The sequence below is a fragment of the Bactrocera latifrons genome, unplaced genomic scaffold, assembly GCF_001853355.1.
Source record: "Bactrocera latifrons isolate USDA-ARS-PBARC rearing strain unplaced genomic scaffold, ASM185335v1 scaffold_145, whole genome shotgun sequence".
Lineage (NCBI taxonomy): Eukaryota > Metazoa > Arthropoda > Insecta > Diptera > Tephritidae > Bactrocera > Bactrocera latifrons.
Genome location: NW_017534908.1, coordinates 492,960 through 510,141, shown reverse-complemented (window position 1 = coordinate 510,141; position 17,182 = coordinate 492,960). Strand labels below are relative to the sequence as shown.

The 17,182-nt window shown below is 31.6% G+C and overlaps 1 protein-coding gene across 2 annotated transcripts in view; it reads left to right on the top strand.

Moving 5' to 3' along the window:
• The window catches only part of LOC108965690 (serine/threonine-protein kinase SBK1), a 45,262-nt gene extending 28,455 nt beyond the window's left edge, over nucleotides 1-16,807 (top strand). For both annotated transcript variants that reach the window (XM_018928270.1, XM_018928269.1), the window contains exon 2: nucleotides 14,821-16,807. In XM_018928270.1, the coding sequence (XP_018783815.1) occupies nucleotides 14,821-16,154 (1,334 nt within the window). In that variant the 3' untranslated portion in view covers nucleotides 16,155-16,807. The remainder of the gene's footprint in view (nucleotides 1-14,820) is intronic.
• The last annotated feature ends 375 nt before the right edge of the window (nucleotides 16,808-17,182 follow it).

Sequence of the window (17,182 nt, the reverse complement as noted above, 5' to 3'; positions counted from 1 at the left end):
ATGCAACTTAAATGCTTTGTAATTGAAAAATCTAGCGAATACTTTTATAAAAAAAATGTTGCCTACATTTCAGAGCGAAAAAATTTTAAAAATTGAAAAGTGCCAGCCAATCGTTGCAAAAGTATTCTTTGTTGTAGAAAGCTATTTATTATTGGGTCTGGTTTTAAATTCGATTGGAAGAGTGTTGGCCTACATTTAGGAGCAAAGATTAAAGTCAATATAGACGTTTTATTCTCACTGAAAAACTACTTTTCATTAAAAAATATATCTAACAAATATATTACAGCAAATGTTGCCTACATTTTAGAACGAAATTGTTTGTAAATTTCTGTGCAATATTTATAAGACAATATGGATGTTTTACTAATATTAAAATATGTTTCCTCATTGAATAATCTATCAAATATTATAGATATATTAAGCAAACGTTGCCTACATTTCGGAACTAAATTGAAAATTTTTGAAATATGTAAATAGTCACCCAATTTTAATGAAGGCTTTTTATCTTGTACTGTTTTGAGAAAGTAACGAGTTGTATTGTTTGCCTATAAACATACTCCATGTTAGGTTTTGCCTACATTTAGGAGCGACGATTGAAATTTCTCTGCAATGATTTATAACGCAATATAGACGTAAGATATAGAGTTCCCAAATTTTACTGAAGGCCGCCTTTCTTATATAGTATTGAGAAAACAACCAGTTGTTGTGGTTGTGTTGGGAGTAAGGGTTTGCCTACACTTCGGAGCGAAGATTAAAGTTTTGTTTCAAGCATTGCAGTTGCTTTAATAATATTGAAATGTCATTTATTACTGAAAAATATATGTATTACTAATATACCAAAAAATTTGCCTACATTTCGGAGTGAACCAAATTGTTTTTATATAAGCAAATGGCCATCCATTTTCACTAAAAAATTTTTTCTTGCATAGCATTGGAAAGTAGTTGGGGTTGTTTATAAACTGGTTGGCGTGAGTGCTTAGACTCAAATAGTAACAGTGTGTCCAACCCATATTCTTCAAGCTTACATCCCTACAATAGATTTACTTTGTTTTACTTGTTCTTTTCTAAATAGAATACAGCTGATATACACTTACATATGTCTACATATCATCTTTACTTATCCTCCAACAGCAACCACTTCTCATGTTCAACCTTCTGAAATCTTGCCAACACTTCTAAATTCAAACAAGGCAAGCATCATTAACACTTATGTCTCAGGTGCTTTCTACACGCCCTCATACTGACCTGAACTAATATAATATACCCGTGTCATGCAGATAGCACGTGAAATATGTGGAATATTACTGGAGAATGCTTTTAGAAAATTTAAGAAAAATGTCACTCAACTACAAGTGAAATGTATTTTCCGGCTCAATTGGCTTGAAAATGTTTTGTATGCTTATGGCCTACGTGCAAATGTACTTAATTGTATGGAACATACCTTGTAGGGAACGCTTAAGTAGGAGCTAACACTAATAGGTTACCAGTGTGACTACTGAGATATTTTATTGGGGTTTTCTTTTCGTTTTTAAAAAATGAAAATGAAAAGTAATATAAAAAATTTTGAAATAAAATTAGCACTTAAACGCTGCCTATATTAGGCTCAGCATTATTTAATCTACCATCGCACATGCACACCCAACATAGAACTGGTGATAATTTTATTCAGGTCCCAACCTTTTTAGAGTTCATATTTCCTGCAGGGCATTTTATAAAAGCATGCAGGTATCACAGCTTAAATTATTGTACATCATTATACAAACTAATATTGCACGTGTCCAAGCTGTGTACCAGTGTATGTATGTGATTGATCTGCTTGCTTGACTAATGTTTATAGCTTACCTTGAGCCTTGAGAGGCTTTCAGCATGCAACGTCACAAAGATTCTTGAAAATGTCAAGTCGCAAGGAATTGTTGTTGATATGGTGACAACAGGTGCCCAAACTATTGAAAACCCCACAAACACACTTTCATGAAATTGTCGACATTTCTATTTGTTTCAGCATCACCTGTTCATATGTATTTAAATGTGTTATCTACACGATGAGTGTCAGCTGTTTTTATTAGTCTTATGCATGCTCAGTAGAAAAGTTTAATATGAGCTTAAAAGGTAGCAATAACACGTTGCCTACATTTAGGCGCATTTAATATAACTACTATTATCGAAGACATGCACCTAACTTATAGTTAGTTGTAGTGTAGTGATTGATGCGTAGTTTATATATTATCTAACAGGGTTTTAAGTTCTTATATCTCAAATTTCCTAATTCTAAATCTGAATCTGAATTCTGAAAGTCATCGCGAAGGGGTGTTTGTAACTGAATAATTTGTTAGATGGTCAAGGCTAACCAAAGCTTACTTAGCTTCTATTTGGAAATAATATTGAGTAGCTAAGTTCATATATTCGTAAGCATGCCTCCAGAGATGATTTCTTGGAATTTTTAAAGAGTTTGTAAAGGAAGTAGATTATTGTACGTTCGGGAGAATTTTATGGATTTTCTTGGATTTTTTAAAGAGTCTGTAGAGTGAGTAGAGTATTGGATGTTCGGGTGATTTTTTTTCTTACGAAGTTTTTGCATATCTTCACTATTAAATTTCTCATTTAGTGGAACATGAAATGGATTAAAGGGCACATCTAATGTGACAGCCTAGAAGAAATCCGTATTTTGGGAATAAGAAAAAACTGTGACAATTGTGTTTAAAGTTTAAGGGTATATTTACACATAAAATATATACATTAGGGTGGGTCGAAAGAATTGATATTTTCCTTTAGTGAAATTTTTTTTTGGCTTTCTTTGAAGAGCACTCACTACTAAATCCACAAACAAAATATTTTTTGAAATAGTTATACGTGAGATTCAAATTTTTTTACCTGAGAATAAGAATAACAAAACGTAACCTTCTCGATACCCGTTATAATTAAGAGCTTATTCTTGGGGAGCCTTTCTTAGAGGTGTCTACCAATAAACTTTTCTGAGTACGAAGTCGAAAAAAATTAGCTTTTTTCACCCACCTAATATACATAGTATAGAATTTTTGAAAACAAAAAAAAAAAAAAAAAAAAAAAAAAAAAAAAAAAAAAAAAAAAAAAAAAAAAAAATCAATATTATCCGAGCTGCATATACTTGGAGAGCATTTTTAGAGGAGTCTATCAACCAATTTTTCAGGGTACGAAGCGAAAAAAAAAATTATAATTTTTCACCCACCCTAATATGCATATAAAATTAAAAAAAAATTAAATTTTTTTGGAATTCAGAGAAAAAGTCAAGAAAGTTTTAAAAAATTTGTTTCGAAAAAAACTCGTTGAAAGATAAACCGTTAGAACTGATTTACGTGAGCGGCTACGCTTTGAAAGCCTGTAACCCAAAAACTATTTAAGATATCGATCTGATGAGCTGATTTTACTGAGCGATTATACTTTAGAAGGCTGTAGCTAAAAGAACTATTTGAAGAACTATTAGTACATTGTTATTAAAGGTATCATTAATAAAAGTCGATTTTATTTAATCTTAAATTTTTTCAAAATTCTCAACTAATCTAAAAACGATTTAACTAGGAGCAATACATACATATATAAATATGCTTGTATTTATCTTATTCATTTTTTTTAATGATTTATAATTCCGCTTGACGACGACGGGAATATGTTAGTTTACATGCGTTCGCCAGGACGTGGTCGTCGCAGGTCTATAAAGTAAATTAATGGCTTTAGCAAAACGATATTTTTTCAGTTATTTTAAATAAAAAATGATTGTGCTAATGTCTGCTATAACTTGACCGGTTTGTAAGTTGAGTAGCTCCGACGGCGCATAGGCGTCACCCACGCCATTTGCAATTCCATGTATCGCCTCCAGCTTTGCTGCCGTAAAAGAAGAGAGAGACATAAAAAATCTAACGTAAAAATTAAAAAATAAATAAAACACAATTCAAATTTTAAAGAAAAAATAACAAAATGTAGAAATTAGGGGAAAAAACGATTTTCAAAGTCGCTTAGAAGCACGCACACACACACACATCATTTAACGTAGTTTTAACAAGAAACTGCGAGTAAAATGTGCGAGCCCGAAAAATTGGCTATTATTTCTTTGGTCATAAAATTAAAGATAATGGACACTATGCCGAAACTGTTTTGTTGTTGCTGGTGCTTGCTTTTTATACATATAAAATTAATGCCAGCGCCGCTGATTCTTTTGGCTTTTGGCACGCACAACGGAACGCAACGCTTTATCGCCAGCAAGCAGACAGCTCGTCCACGAACAGGCACCTGGGTGCAGCAACAACGTCCAAGTAATAAGCAAATACAAAAAAAAAAAAAAAAAAAAAAAAAAAAAAAAAAAAAAAAAAAAAAAAAAAAAAAAAATAAAAAAGAAAAACGACTAAATTCGAACCAAAAATTTATAAAGCAAAAACAACAACAACAATATTTTTTTTGATATATTATATACATACACAATGTAGAGAGCGGCCTGGGTGTTTCCCCGTGCCAACAGCAAACGGCCGGGGTAACTAGATGCAAGTGTAGGCAGCGTTGCGGGCGCCGTCAGCGGGCAAGTAGTTGGCAACTTGGCTGTGTTGCTGATCCATTGACGTCAGCAATGCCCCCAAAGCGTTTTAAAGTAGACAACAGCATCGGCTGTGGTGTGCAGAGACACAAACAGACGGACTGAACGGCGGTGGTCACTTGGCAGATGCGACTGTGTATTTTGCTGTGCTGGTAGTTGGTGGTGTTGCCACAGTTGATCGCCGTCGAGCAGCAACAACGTCTGGCCTGGCGAGCAGATCAAAACGGCAGATCAAATATGTGGAAATGCATAAAGGAACACACATACACTAACACACATACAAAAGAATAAAAAAAAAATAAAAAAAAAAAAAAATAAAACACAGAGGAGACAATTATTACTCGTAAACTGAGCAATAGTGGTGCAGCTTCTTGCAGGGGACCAAAATCCAATAAAAAAATTTTAAATCTATTCTTAACTACACGACCAAACGGCAATGTGTATTGCGATGATTGGTAAAGAATAAATATAATACACACGGACAAGCGATTGCAGGGCAAAAAAACAAACAGAACGAGGCGAGAGATAAATATTTAAGTGTCTGCGCACATATTGTAAACGCAAGCAACCGCAAAAAAGGCGAAAACCCATACAAAATAATAGCAAAAAAAAAAAAAAAGAAAAAAAACAAATCTTGGAGAAAAGGGCAATCACATTTGTGTAATGTCTCGTAAACAAATAGGCAATGGGCCAAGCCGCTTCGGCGGCGGCCATAAATGACCAACAACCCGCGGCAGTATGGGCCCACAATCCGTACAGTCGACCACAATGCTCAAGCTGTTAGGGTGTTTGCCTGCCAGAAAAATTGCAACATCCTCAGGCGAGATGCGTAAATGCGTTGCAGCAACATATAAAAGCCATAACAATGATAATTATTTGTTTATATCACAAATTGAAATAAACAAATGCGTTTATGGTCCATGCATCCTGTAGAGATGGGCGTATTTAATATAATTACGCAGTTAAGATGGTCAATTTAGAAGTAAAGTCCTCTCTAGACGAACTCGTTACTCATCATCCCCGTCCTGCTCTATGGTCCAGAGGCATGGATGCGTTGACAACGGCTGTGATCCGTTGCGCGTTGGCCACCGAAGTGCCTCCAGCAACTTTGAAAAATTGAATTTGAAAAAAAAAGCTTAAAAGATTAATATTTCGTCACCTGAATTGCAAAATTACGTAACATCACTTTTCATAAGTTTACAGGCGAAAGGAAAACGATAAAATAAAAATCACTGTCATTGAAACAAAATTTGAGTTTCGGTTATTAAATGGTTATAGCAAATGGTTATATATTAGTTATAAATTGGTTATATCTGGTAGCGAGAGCTTAAAATTTGATGCTTATATACATATATGTAATATGATGTCATGATGTCGTGAATCGTAAGCAATAAAAACCTCAATTTAGATTTTTTTGGTGATACGCATTTTGCAGTTTAGGCGACGATTTGTAATTGATTGAATAGAGCGGCTACACTTTAGAAGACTGTAACTCAAAAAATATTTGAGATATCGTTTTGAAATTTTAGTATGATATTTTTAAGGGTGTAGATTATCAAAAGTTTTACATATTTCGATGTTATTAAATAAAAAATATACTTTTTTTTAATTCCACACTAGTTGTGCCTCTTAAAGTTAGTGCTCTCAAATTAATATTGATTTTTTTAATATTTTGATTAAAAACAATACTATGTTGAGTAAAATAATAAATAAAACAAAGATGGATAGCCTAAACTGAGTATCGTACAGTTATCGCTAATTCTGTATGTTTTCTACTGTGAAATCCTGCACAAGTATCTTTAAAACTTTTCCTTAAAACTTGTTTTTCCTTAAACATTTTTGCGTTGTATATTTAATAATTAAAATTGTTATAAATACAACATAAAAAATAATTTAATATTTGGCACACATTTTAAAATCTTATACACAATATATACTACAAATCAGAAATTAATGTTATTAATAAATAATAATAGTTTTCAAATAAACCAGCAATTTGACGCAAATAACCCACGAAAAACAATTAAATAATGACACTAAACAAATTCGAGTAATAAATACCGATTACAGTATAAACGAAATCGTAATTATTGTCGTGCTAAATTTTTACTAGAATAAACTACGTTTGAGAAATGCTCAAAATCTGCTGAAATCGCAGTAAGAGGGAGGGAGCAGTGTTCTATTTATTCGAGAAAGTACGATAATTCCGATGAAACATTGAAAGTTTCATTAAAATTTCTGTAAAATATAAACTGATGGAAATTACTCAGAAAAACAAAAAAAAATATAGCTGGAAAAGTACGCATTATTCGCTTATAAATGAGTCAAGTTATGACATTTTCGAAATTACCAAAAAATGTATATATGTAATATTACCCAAAATTTTATACGTGTTTTTGTTGTTATAATTTTAATATACAAAATTCAATACTTACATTTTTGATTTTTTTTTACATATATCTCTAAATATTCACATTCATATTGAACATTCTCACTTAGCTTACATTTCCTACATGGTACTTCTACATAACATACTTATAGAAAAAACATTACAGCTGTCTTGCCGCAGCACAAACAATTTTTATATGCCGCACTTAAACGCACTGTTCGAGCAGGGAGTTTGTGCAACGGTCAGCGTGCGCCATGGCGTATGCGTACTGTGTTTGTCTACCAACTGTCTGACGTCAGCAGTGTTGCTCCAATTGATAGTCGGCTATTTAAGCACTTAAGTGTGTATTTTAGCCGCATGTCTGTGCTGCCCATTTATCAAATGTACATCATTTGCAGTGAAAGTGAAAAAAAAAAATTACTTCTTAGAAAGCGAAACAGCGACAAGGCACTTTTTCCCGGAATCAATAAGCGTTTGGCATAAAGCGCGCTATTAATAATTTCTTTTGAGCTTTTCGCTTTATTAGCTTTATAACTGACGCGCTACTTTTCCCGAAATGTTTTTCAAATATATATAGTCCACATGTCAATGTAGTCATGAGCCTAATATATCTACATATATTTGTTGTTGCTTCAATCATTTCTATAGCACCAATCCCTATATTGCCTGCGCTGGATCACGTTCAGACGCTTCGACGCCCCTAATTTCGCCAGCGTGAACGTTTTTTGTTGTTACTGTTGTTATATGTAAGCAATAACGAACACATGCTGGCATATTTATTTACAATTTTTTGATTTTCGAATATGTTCTAAAATGTTTCGTCTGTCACTGGCATTAAATTTGCGTCTGGCACATATGGTCTGCGGACTATATAGTATGATTCTAAATATCATTTATATTATAGTTAGCTGCTTTGTATTATGTTTTATGACTTTTTTCTTATTTTTTTCGCTTTTGCTGTTTGCTTGTTATGCGCTTTGTCCAGATCAAAGTGGGTAGTTTAGTTATAAATCACAAAGTTAAAATTTATTTTGTAGTTTTGTGTCACTCACGGAGGTTTTATATTTTACGGAGCACATCTACGTACCTACACACATATTTTTGGTACATACATATACAGTTATATATTATAATTTTATTTATTTCTGCTTAGTGATCCAATCAAATCAGTTCGTGCAAAAAATCACGTTATTTTTTATATCTTTTCTGAATTTAAAATTTGCAGCCTTTTTTGCTTGTCATTTATTTTTTGGCTATAAATTTTGCTGACTTTTTTCCAAAGAAAAGTCATAATTTGTTTAAAATAATTGTCAGGTGGATACAAACAGACCACCTACGTGTTTAATGTCACTACTCATACATAGCAGTCATGTATATGTATCTGTTCGAAAATTAATATGTGCTAAAAAAAAATAAGCATTAAAGCAATCTGTAGCTTACCGCTGCGTGCACAGCGGTTAAACATAGGAAAGTATGATATTATATTAGCTAAATTAGTTGGATTAAGAGGATTTCTTAACTAATGGCAGTGACTTGAATTAGGTCACAGCTATTCTGATGGTAATTAGGGGACTTATTGAAATTAAATATAATAAATGAAAAAAAGATTATAGTAAAGGTTATTAATAAAATTTCCATTATAGGTGAATGAGATTTTTCTATAAAAAAATATTAAACTATATCTAAATAAAACAAACGAAAAAAAAAATTGAAAAATTATTCTTTAAAATTTCCATTAGAGGTTAATGTCACAATTCTAAAAAATTCTAGTACGAAATAATTAGATTATATTAATTGATTAAGTGGTTCTATTCACTTTTGCATTCCAAAAGATTTGCGCATATACTTGAATGAACTTATATTAGAGCGCACTGATTTATAGGAGCCGAAAACCAGAAAAATTACTTAAGCGGGAAAAAATCTACGGATCATGCTGTAGAACTTTGCCTGAGAAAATATGGCTCTAAAACCGGTGTCGAGCTGAAAATCGCTTACGCTTATGAAATAATCTACGGATCATTCTAAACAACTTTCTCCGAGAGAATATGGCTCTAAACGGCAATTTTTAAAGCGAAGTTTACTATACTATTTAAGGAGCATAAAACATCTTCATACGTTTTTGAAATATTCGAATAAAATTATGTAATACATACATATGTACGTGCATTTGATATTCTATTGATCAATTGCTGGAATCATATGCACTTTTGTATGAAAAATGGATCCGCTCTAATGTACATATATACAATAATCTCCCAAAATTTGAAGTTGATCTGGCAAATAATTGCGGAGCTTTTGAGAGTATTTGTGAAAGGGGTTTTTAACTAAGTGGCATCGCGTCTCAAGACTTTAAACGTGTTGTTTTCATATCGCTGTTTTCAGTGAGGCAATATCTTTGAAACAATTAAACCGATTGATTAAAGAAGACTATTTTTGAAAGAAAGAATATTTTTTTCGAACCGCTGTTTTCTCGGAAATGGATTATACGATCTTCTTAGATACAAATGATCAAAGAAGAATATTTTTAAGAGTAAAAGAAATTTTTCACAAAAAAGCATATTTTGGAAGTTGCCATTTGATCAAAACTAAAATTTTGACTAGTTTTCAATCATTACTTATGTTCATCTACTATAATAAAAATACATTTAGTTTTTATTTTTTTGAAATAGGTGGCAACCTCAACATAAAATCCTTTAACTTAAAACATTCTTAAATGTCTTGCGTTTAGTAAAAAAATATTGTTGCACTGAGCTTCTTACTTTGGTCAATTAATAAATTGAACACATTGACGCGTATATAGAATTGCTAATTGACTTAAAAACTTGAAGAAATAATTAAAAACTTGAAGAAATAGTTTGAGTTAAAATGTGAAAAACTTAGAAAAAATGAAAATTAATAACGGTATAGTGAGTGATATCAAGTAATTTTCTGTATATGGTTGCTCTAACCACAAAAAATTGCTTTTAGAGTTTTGCTAATTGGCTAAATTAAGAAATACCTTTGAAATAACGCACATAACTTAAGTTAAAGAACGAAAAAGTTAGAAAAAATTGAAATTAAAAGTGGTGTAGTGAGTGGTTAAAAATAATTTCCTGCATGGGGTTGCTCTAGCCTCTAAAATTGGGTTCGAAAGTGAATGACTGTGGGTAAAGGTAACTCGCAGATGCAGCCTCTATCCTTCACAGATTTCTTTTTGCGGTTGCTAAAATTCTTTTCTTAATTTAAAAATTTTTGTATTTTGTAGCAGGTGATTGCCACATTTTTTTAATATTTTTTTTTTTTTAATCTCACGAGTCTAAAGTTAGGAAAAGAAGTCCATTTAAAATGCACTCTAATTAAAATCCACTTTTTTTGGTTTCTACGTTATTTACTATTAATTTATCGCATTACTTTGGCTACTCAGTTTTCAATGTTTTAATTAAGTCTCACAAATATTGAATTTTTCAAAGAAATCTAAAAGTTATATTTTTCCGCTCAGTTCCGCCAGTTTCTTGAAATTTTCTTAAGTTTCCACATCTCTACTGGATTAATTGAAAATCAATTTGCTAACTCTATTCGATTAATTGAAAAGCATTGAAAAGTATTGAAAATGTTCATGGTTTTTGGTTCGAAAAAAGTATATAAAGCTTACTGCACCAATGTTATTTACGAGTACATTCAACCATTCTAAACTGTCTATCAATTAAATAAATATATAGGTTCACTTTTATAAGATTACTAGTAATTAATCAGCTACTCAATTGCAAATAAAGTACCAGCACGCTACTATTATTTTGCAATCAAATTGTGAGCATAAATCAAAGCACCACGCGTGAGGTAATCAAAAATATTGCTTTGAAGTGTATAAATTAATGCGTAATGGATAATTTTCCATACTAAATAGCTTTCAAATTTATAATGCTTTAAAGGTAATTGCTCAACTTTTGGTGTATTCCATAATTTTACTCAATTTTTTATTACTTATCTTTTCGTGATTTGCTCTATTTGGTGGCGGTTTACGGAAAAGCATCAATATCTGGTGGCAACCCTTAATGTAACGAAAATTTATGCTTAATTTAGCTCAATTATTTAATTTTAAAAGTTTTTTATGATCGCTCAGTGCTGCATTTAATGTTTTTATATTCATTACTTCAACTACGATACGGAAATAAATAAAACAGAACGGAAGACGTGTAAGAATTGCCGCTGTAATAATGAGATTCGTAAACAAAGTTGTAATATATAGTTTTTCATACACACATACTTGTATAAATATACACCACCCGCGTAAATTACGTTAATGTGTATTATTTATACTCATGTTAATTGTTGCTAAAAATAAACGCTTTGTTTGCGAAAAATAGTAGTTCTACTACTCTACGTAGCACAAAGAAGCAAATAAAAAATTACAACAAATTAAAAGTGAAAAACAAAAAAAAAAATAAAAAAAAAATAAAAACAAGTGAAAAACAAAGAAAATTTTGCTTGTGTAATTCGGAAGATTTGACTAATAGAAATTCACACTTAATAATTTATATTTAATAGCTTGGCGGCGGGTCAATGCCAAAGTGGTTGGTTGCTGTGGTTGCTCTTAAGATCATAAAATGGGCGGCGGCGCTCAAAGCGTCGTTACGTCAATGATGAGTTGTAAAGGCGTTTTGGGAATATATATATATATAATATAAAATATATATATACATATTTATAAATATATTATAGTTGCACTAATTGTAGTTTTCATGTCAGCTTTTTACAGTTTCGTGTAGCCATGCACCATGTTGTGCTGATGGATGGCTCATAAGTGCTTTTAATTATCTATAAACTAATTTGTGGGGTTATAAAAAATTTGTTGAATTTTAATTTATATTGGCGTTTTTTACTAATGCTAAAATGCGAGCGGCAACTACATAAAATATTTTTACATTAATTAATTGGAGAGATTATAATGAAGATGTTGAATTAACATTTGTAAATTCTATATAACGTTTTTATTTGAAAAAAAAACAGATGACAGCTCTTTGAAGAAAAATAAATCCATTGATTTCTTTTTATTTATTGGAATTTTTACTGCCGCTAAAATATAAATTTATTTTCACGTAGATTATTTGGTGAGGTTATAAAGAGGATGCTGAATTAGAATTTGTAAATTTCATATAAAATGTTTATTAAAAAAAAGGTGGAAAATCTATTAAAAAAAATATAAAAAAATTAAATCTATTGATTTCTTTAACTTTAGATTAATATTACAAAAATTACGGATTTACATTTTATTTCCATATAAAAATAGATGGCCACCCTATTAAATAATTTTTGATACTTTCATTGATTTTTTTAATGTACTATATCTCAGTAATTGCATAGCTATGAAAATAATTTTTAGTTTAAATTGCAAAAAAAAATAATAATTCCATTTTTTTCTTAACTTTTTTCTTTTTATCGGTATTCTTAACTGCTAAATATTTTTATATATAAACTGTTTTTACATATGTATGTAATTTAATTGATGAGGTCATAAATTGTTGAATTATCATTTGTAAATTCTATATAATGTTTTTATTAAAAAAAAGCAGGTGGCAACTCTTTGAAAATTTTTTTAAAAAACTAATTCCACTGATTTTTTTAACTTTAGGTTAATATTTCAAAAGTAGCGATTTGTATTATATTTTTATAAAAAAATAGATGGCAACCCTATAAAATAATTATTGATACTTCTATTGATTTTTTTAACTTATCTTAGAAACTACAGATTTACATTGTATTTTTGAGTGAGAAAAAACAGGTGGCTACTCTATAAAATGAAATTTTTCAATTGGTACTATTATGTATAAATAAATATTTTACTGATTGCAGAAAAATCGGCGGCAGGTAAATATGTGAAGAACTGAACTTAAGAAAAAGAGCTGGCAACTCTATAATTTCTTTTTTACAAAAGCTATATATATGTGTCTTACTTTATTTGGGATCCACAGTATTTTTAAATTTTTAAATAGTCTACCATGTCTTGTTCCAAAATATGGCAACCCGCTTTAGTTAGTTTAGTTAAATTAAAAATTAATCAAAATATAATGATAACTACATATATAAATTTCCAATTCCTTCTCAAAATCAAAATAGAACTAGAAGATTCATAAAATGAGGGAGCAGCTTTGACTGATTTGTGCCTGTAAAACGCTTGGTGAAATGAGTGAAATGCAATTTTAATCGAGTTAGAGCGGTGCCTTCTTTTGCAGCTCGTTTCAAAAATGCTAGTTTTTATACTTCGATATCAATTTTATATATTACACTAATTTGCATTTTGATTTTATACATCTACATCTTCGTTCCATAGTTTTATTAAGGCTTGTTTAATTATATTTCATTAACTATTTTTGTTTCCGAAATATTCATTTAGTATATGTACACCTACTTGATATTATTTTCCTTACTTCTATTATCCCATTTATTGATATTATTGTACAATTTATTTCACTCTATCTATTATTCTTTATTACTTCAATTCTTTTTTTCATTCTCCTGTTATCGATTTCTATTTTTCCACTGTTCTTTATAATGCTTAGCCTTTATTCGTTTCTTTATAACCACATAATTTTCTTGAAAAATATTTTTTAAAAGACATATATTAACCTATATACTATATAGCCATATACTCCCACATTTTTCTCGCAATTAATTTGTCTACTCCGCAATTTTTTTATGCACTTCATCAATCATTTCGCCTCTTCATCATCATAAACAAAATATTACTTTGTTGTTTTCATGTGAAGTTCTATTTTTAAATCTTGAAAACACTTAAAAAATCAAAAGTTAGCAAATTTTTTAAAGGATGCCAGAATTTAGTCGCTATATTATTTTTTAACCCTTTATATGCTATTTTTCTCTCAGACCACAATTAATGTTTTATATTGATTTATAAGCTAAGTATTTAAACTACTTGAAATTCATTATACGTTCTTGAGATCACTTAGTAGTTCTATAGTATTATCATCTAGTATGAAAAATAAGCCATAACCTGAAAAGGACTCCAGATAGCATTTGGTTGAAGTCGTCTAACTAGAATTCGCATGACCGCTCAAAGATAACACGTCGAAGGTGGTGGGTATTGTGCGTATTCATCTGTGCCAAAATCACCTGAGACAAGGCGCAACATTAGTGGCGGTTTAAGCTCCAGAGGTTACTCTTCTCTTAAGGGAAACAAAATATTTATAGATTATGATAATTATAGATCAGCAAGTATTGGAAACACCTTATACAGCTGATATATTACTATACTTCCTACTGGTTTCCAAAAATGTAAAGCTTGAGGTTGAGTAGCTTAAAAAAGGACATTTTGGAATCATACATAAGTACAATGGTTCTCGATCGTATCAACAATTGGTCACTTCAACTTTTATAATTTGCAATGTGGTTTATGATTAGATATTACTCGTGGTATTTGTTGCGCTTGTTCAAAAAGTCTTTTCTCACTCACAGTCATGTTACTTTCAAGGTTATTTTTGGTTTACATTGCTATTATTTTGGGATTTCTATGTCACAATATATCATATGATTGTCTGAAATTATTTCCTCCAAGCGTAAAAGAATTTTAATTAAATTTTTTTAAAATATTCGCTTTGCAACTTTATGGTTTCTTCCATGTTTTCTTGTATATAAATTATTACAAAAATGTTGATGATAACAATTGGGATAGCCAGTCTAAAAATAATGATAACGTGAAAAAATATAAGATGTCTAGTATATTTAAATAAATCTTAAATGTATATAAATTTAGTTATGTATATACATTCTAATATTATTTGTATTATAAATTTAAAAGCTTTTAGCAATATTCTCACGTTTCTATTTCATAAACCTTTATTCATACTTGTCTTTCTCCTTCTCTTTTTGTTTACAGAGAAACGCTCATTCTCTTTCCGTTTGCGTCGCTCGATCGGCGATGGCGGCAGCACGAACAGCAGGAACAGCAACAATAATAGCAGCACTTGCACGAATAACAATTCACTGTTATCACCGGTGACCAGCGCAAAGCTGGAAGTGCCCAATTCGAGCGCCTCTGTCAGTCGCCGCAGCAGCATCTACAAGAAGCCGGACAAGGATGATAGTGGCATCATACATATCGTGCCGGATATTGAATTGCCATTAATGACATTCTCCGATCAGTATGATATCGAGAAGACGCTGGCCGAAGGTTGCTTTGCACGCATACTACTCGCACTTCATCGGCCCACAAATACGTCTGTGGTGCTAAAGGCTGTACATGCCGAGTTGGCCACGCTAAAGGACTTCCAAAAGGAGTTCCACCTCAACTATCAGTTGTCACATCATCGCAATATACTCAGCGCTTATAATGTGGCCTTCCAGACAAAGGATTACTATGTGTTTGCTATGGAACATGCGCCGTACGGTGATTTGGCGGCCAATTTGGGACCACACGGTTTGCATGAGTCGGCTTGTAAGACTATCAGCGAACAATTGAGTTCGGCGCTGGGTTTTATGCATTCGAAGAATTTGGTGCATCGTGATCTTAAGTTGGAGAATGTTTTGGTCTTCACGCCCGACTTCTCACGTGTCAAATTGTGTGATTTCGGAACGACCACGAAGAAGAATTTGTTGGTACACAAGGTGAAGCACACGTGGACCAGCTGTGTGCCGCCTGAAGTGTTGGAGATCGTCAAAAATGAACGGTTTCTATGCATGCCCACAAGCGATTCGTGGCAATTCGGCATTTTGTTGTTCAACATACTGACTGGCAGTCCGCCATGGCACATGGCCGATTGGGTGAAGGATGCACAATATTCGAACTTTATGAAATACGAACAACGCAAAACAACAAAAATACCCGACGGCTTCCGTCGTTTTTCACCACGTCTGATGCGTTGCTTCCGCAAGTATTTAACGCATGATCCGGAAGATCGCTGCAAAGTAACCGAGGTCATGAAATACATGAAAGATCGTTGGGTTGAATGTCGCATTGCGACATCGAAGTCGGCGATGCTCATCTCACCGAACCCCGATCAGGACTCGTGTATTTATTTAAATAAGCGTGAAGGTCGTCTGTCCGCCGATGAAAACAAATTAAAACTCAAGCGTATGATGTCCAGTTATGGTTTGGATAATTCCATCGATCAGACAGTGGTGCGTAGTCGTGTCATTGAGTGGCTCTCGACGTGCGATGCTAACTTCGATTCAGATATCGAAAGTCTTGCGGCGCTAGAGGTGGCCAATTAGACGACAGTGGGCGCGTGAAAGGTTACGAGACACGCGCATAATAAATTGGTTTAAGTTTTGGAAATCGTTTGCAGCATGCTTTGCGCCGGTGGGAGGCGAAACAGTGTTAGCCAGCCATGACTAACGCAACCCTAACGCGTGCTCGGCGCGCAGAAGACAAGACACCACATGTTAAATGTGAAAATTAAGTGACGTTGAAGAAAGTAAAAAAAAAAAATTATAATAATTATATATGTATAAATGTATACAATACAGGTCATATCGACAATAAGTCATATTCAAGTACCAAATGCACAAGAATTTATTGTATAATATCACACGAGAGAGATAGTGAGTCATATTCGCGTGTTGCGCTAACTGATAAATATAAAATCAATGAAATGAGGAAGTAAAAATAATGAAATTGCATATGATATGCAATATGTACATTGGGAGTTTATACAGTCATAAAAAAATAAAGAAAAAAAATTCAATAAATTTTGTAATAGCTTACCCTTCCCCAAATATTATGATCATAAAAGTAAAAACATCCTTGGCATATTTGGTGGGGTATTTCATGCAAGAAGATCAAGCACGGCAGTGTTTTTATTGCGGAAAAACTCAAAGTTATATAATTCATTTTTATGTTTTTTTTGTTGTTTATAGTAATTGAGAAACTAAAAATTTTATTTGACTTAAAAAAATTAATTTATAATTATTTTTTATTTTTTTATTACCAATTTCCATACAAAAATGCTATCAAAATTAACTCAAAGTTATATAATTAATAAGAATATTTATTTTATAATTATAAAATACTATTTTCAACTATTTTAAGAACTAATATAATTTAAAAATTTTCTTTGTCAATAAAAAGATGTATTTAACAACTTTTCCAAAAACAAAATTCAAACAATGCATTCAAACTCAACTCAAGGTTATATCTACTGCTCAAATCGCTTATTTATAACTTTATCAGGGATTAATAAAATATTTAAAAATATATTTGACTCAAAAAAAGTTGCAATTTAAAATTTAAAAAAAAAACA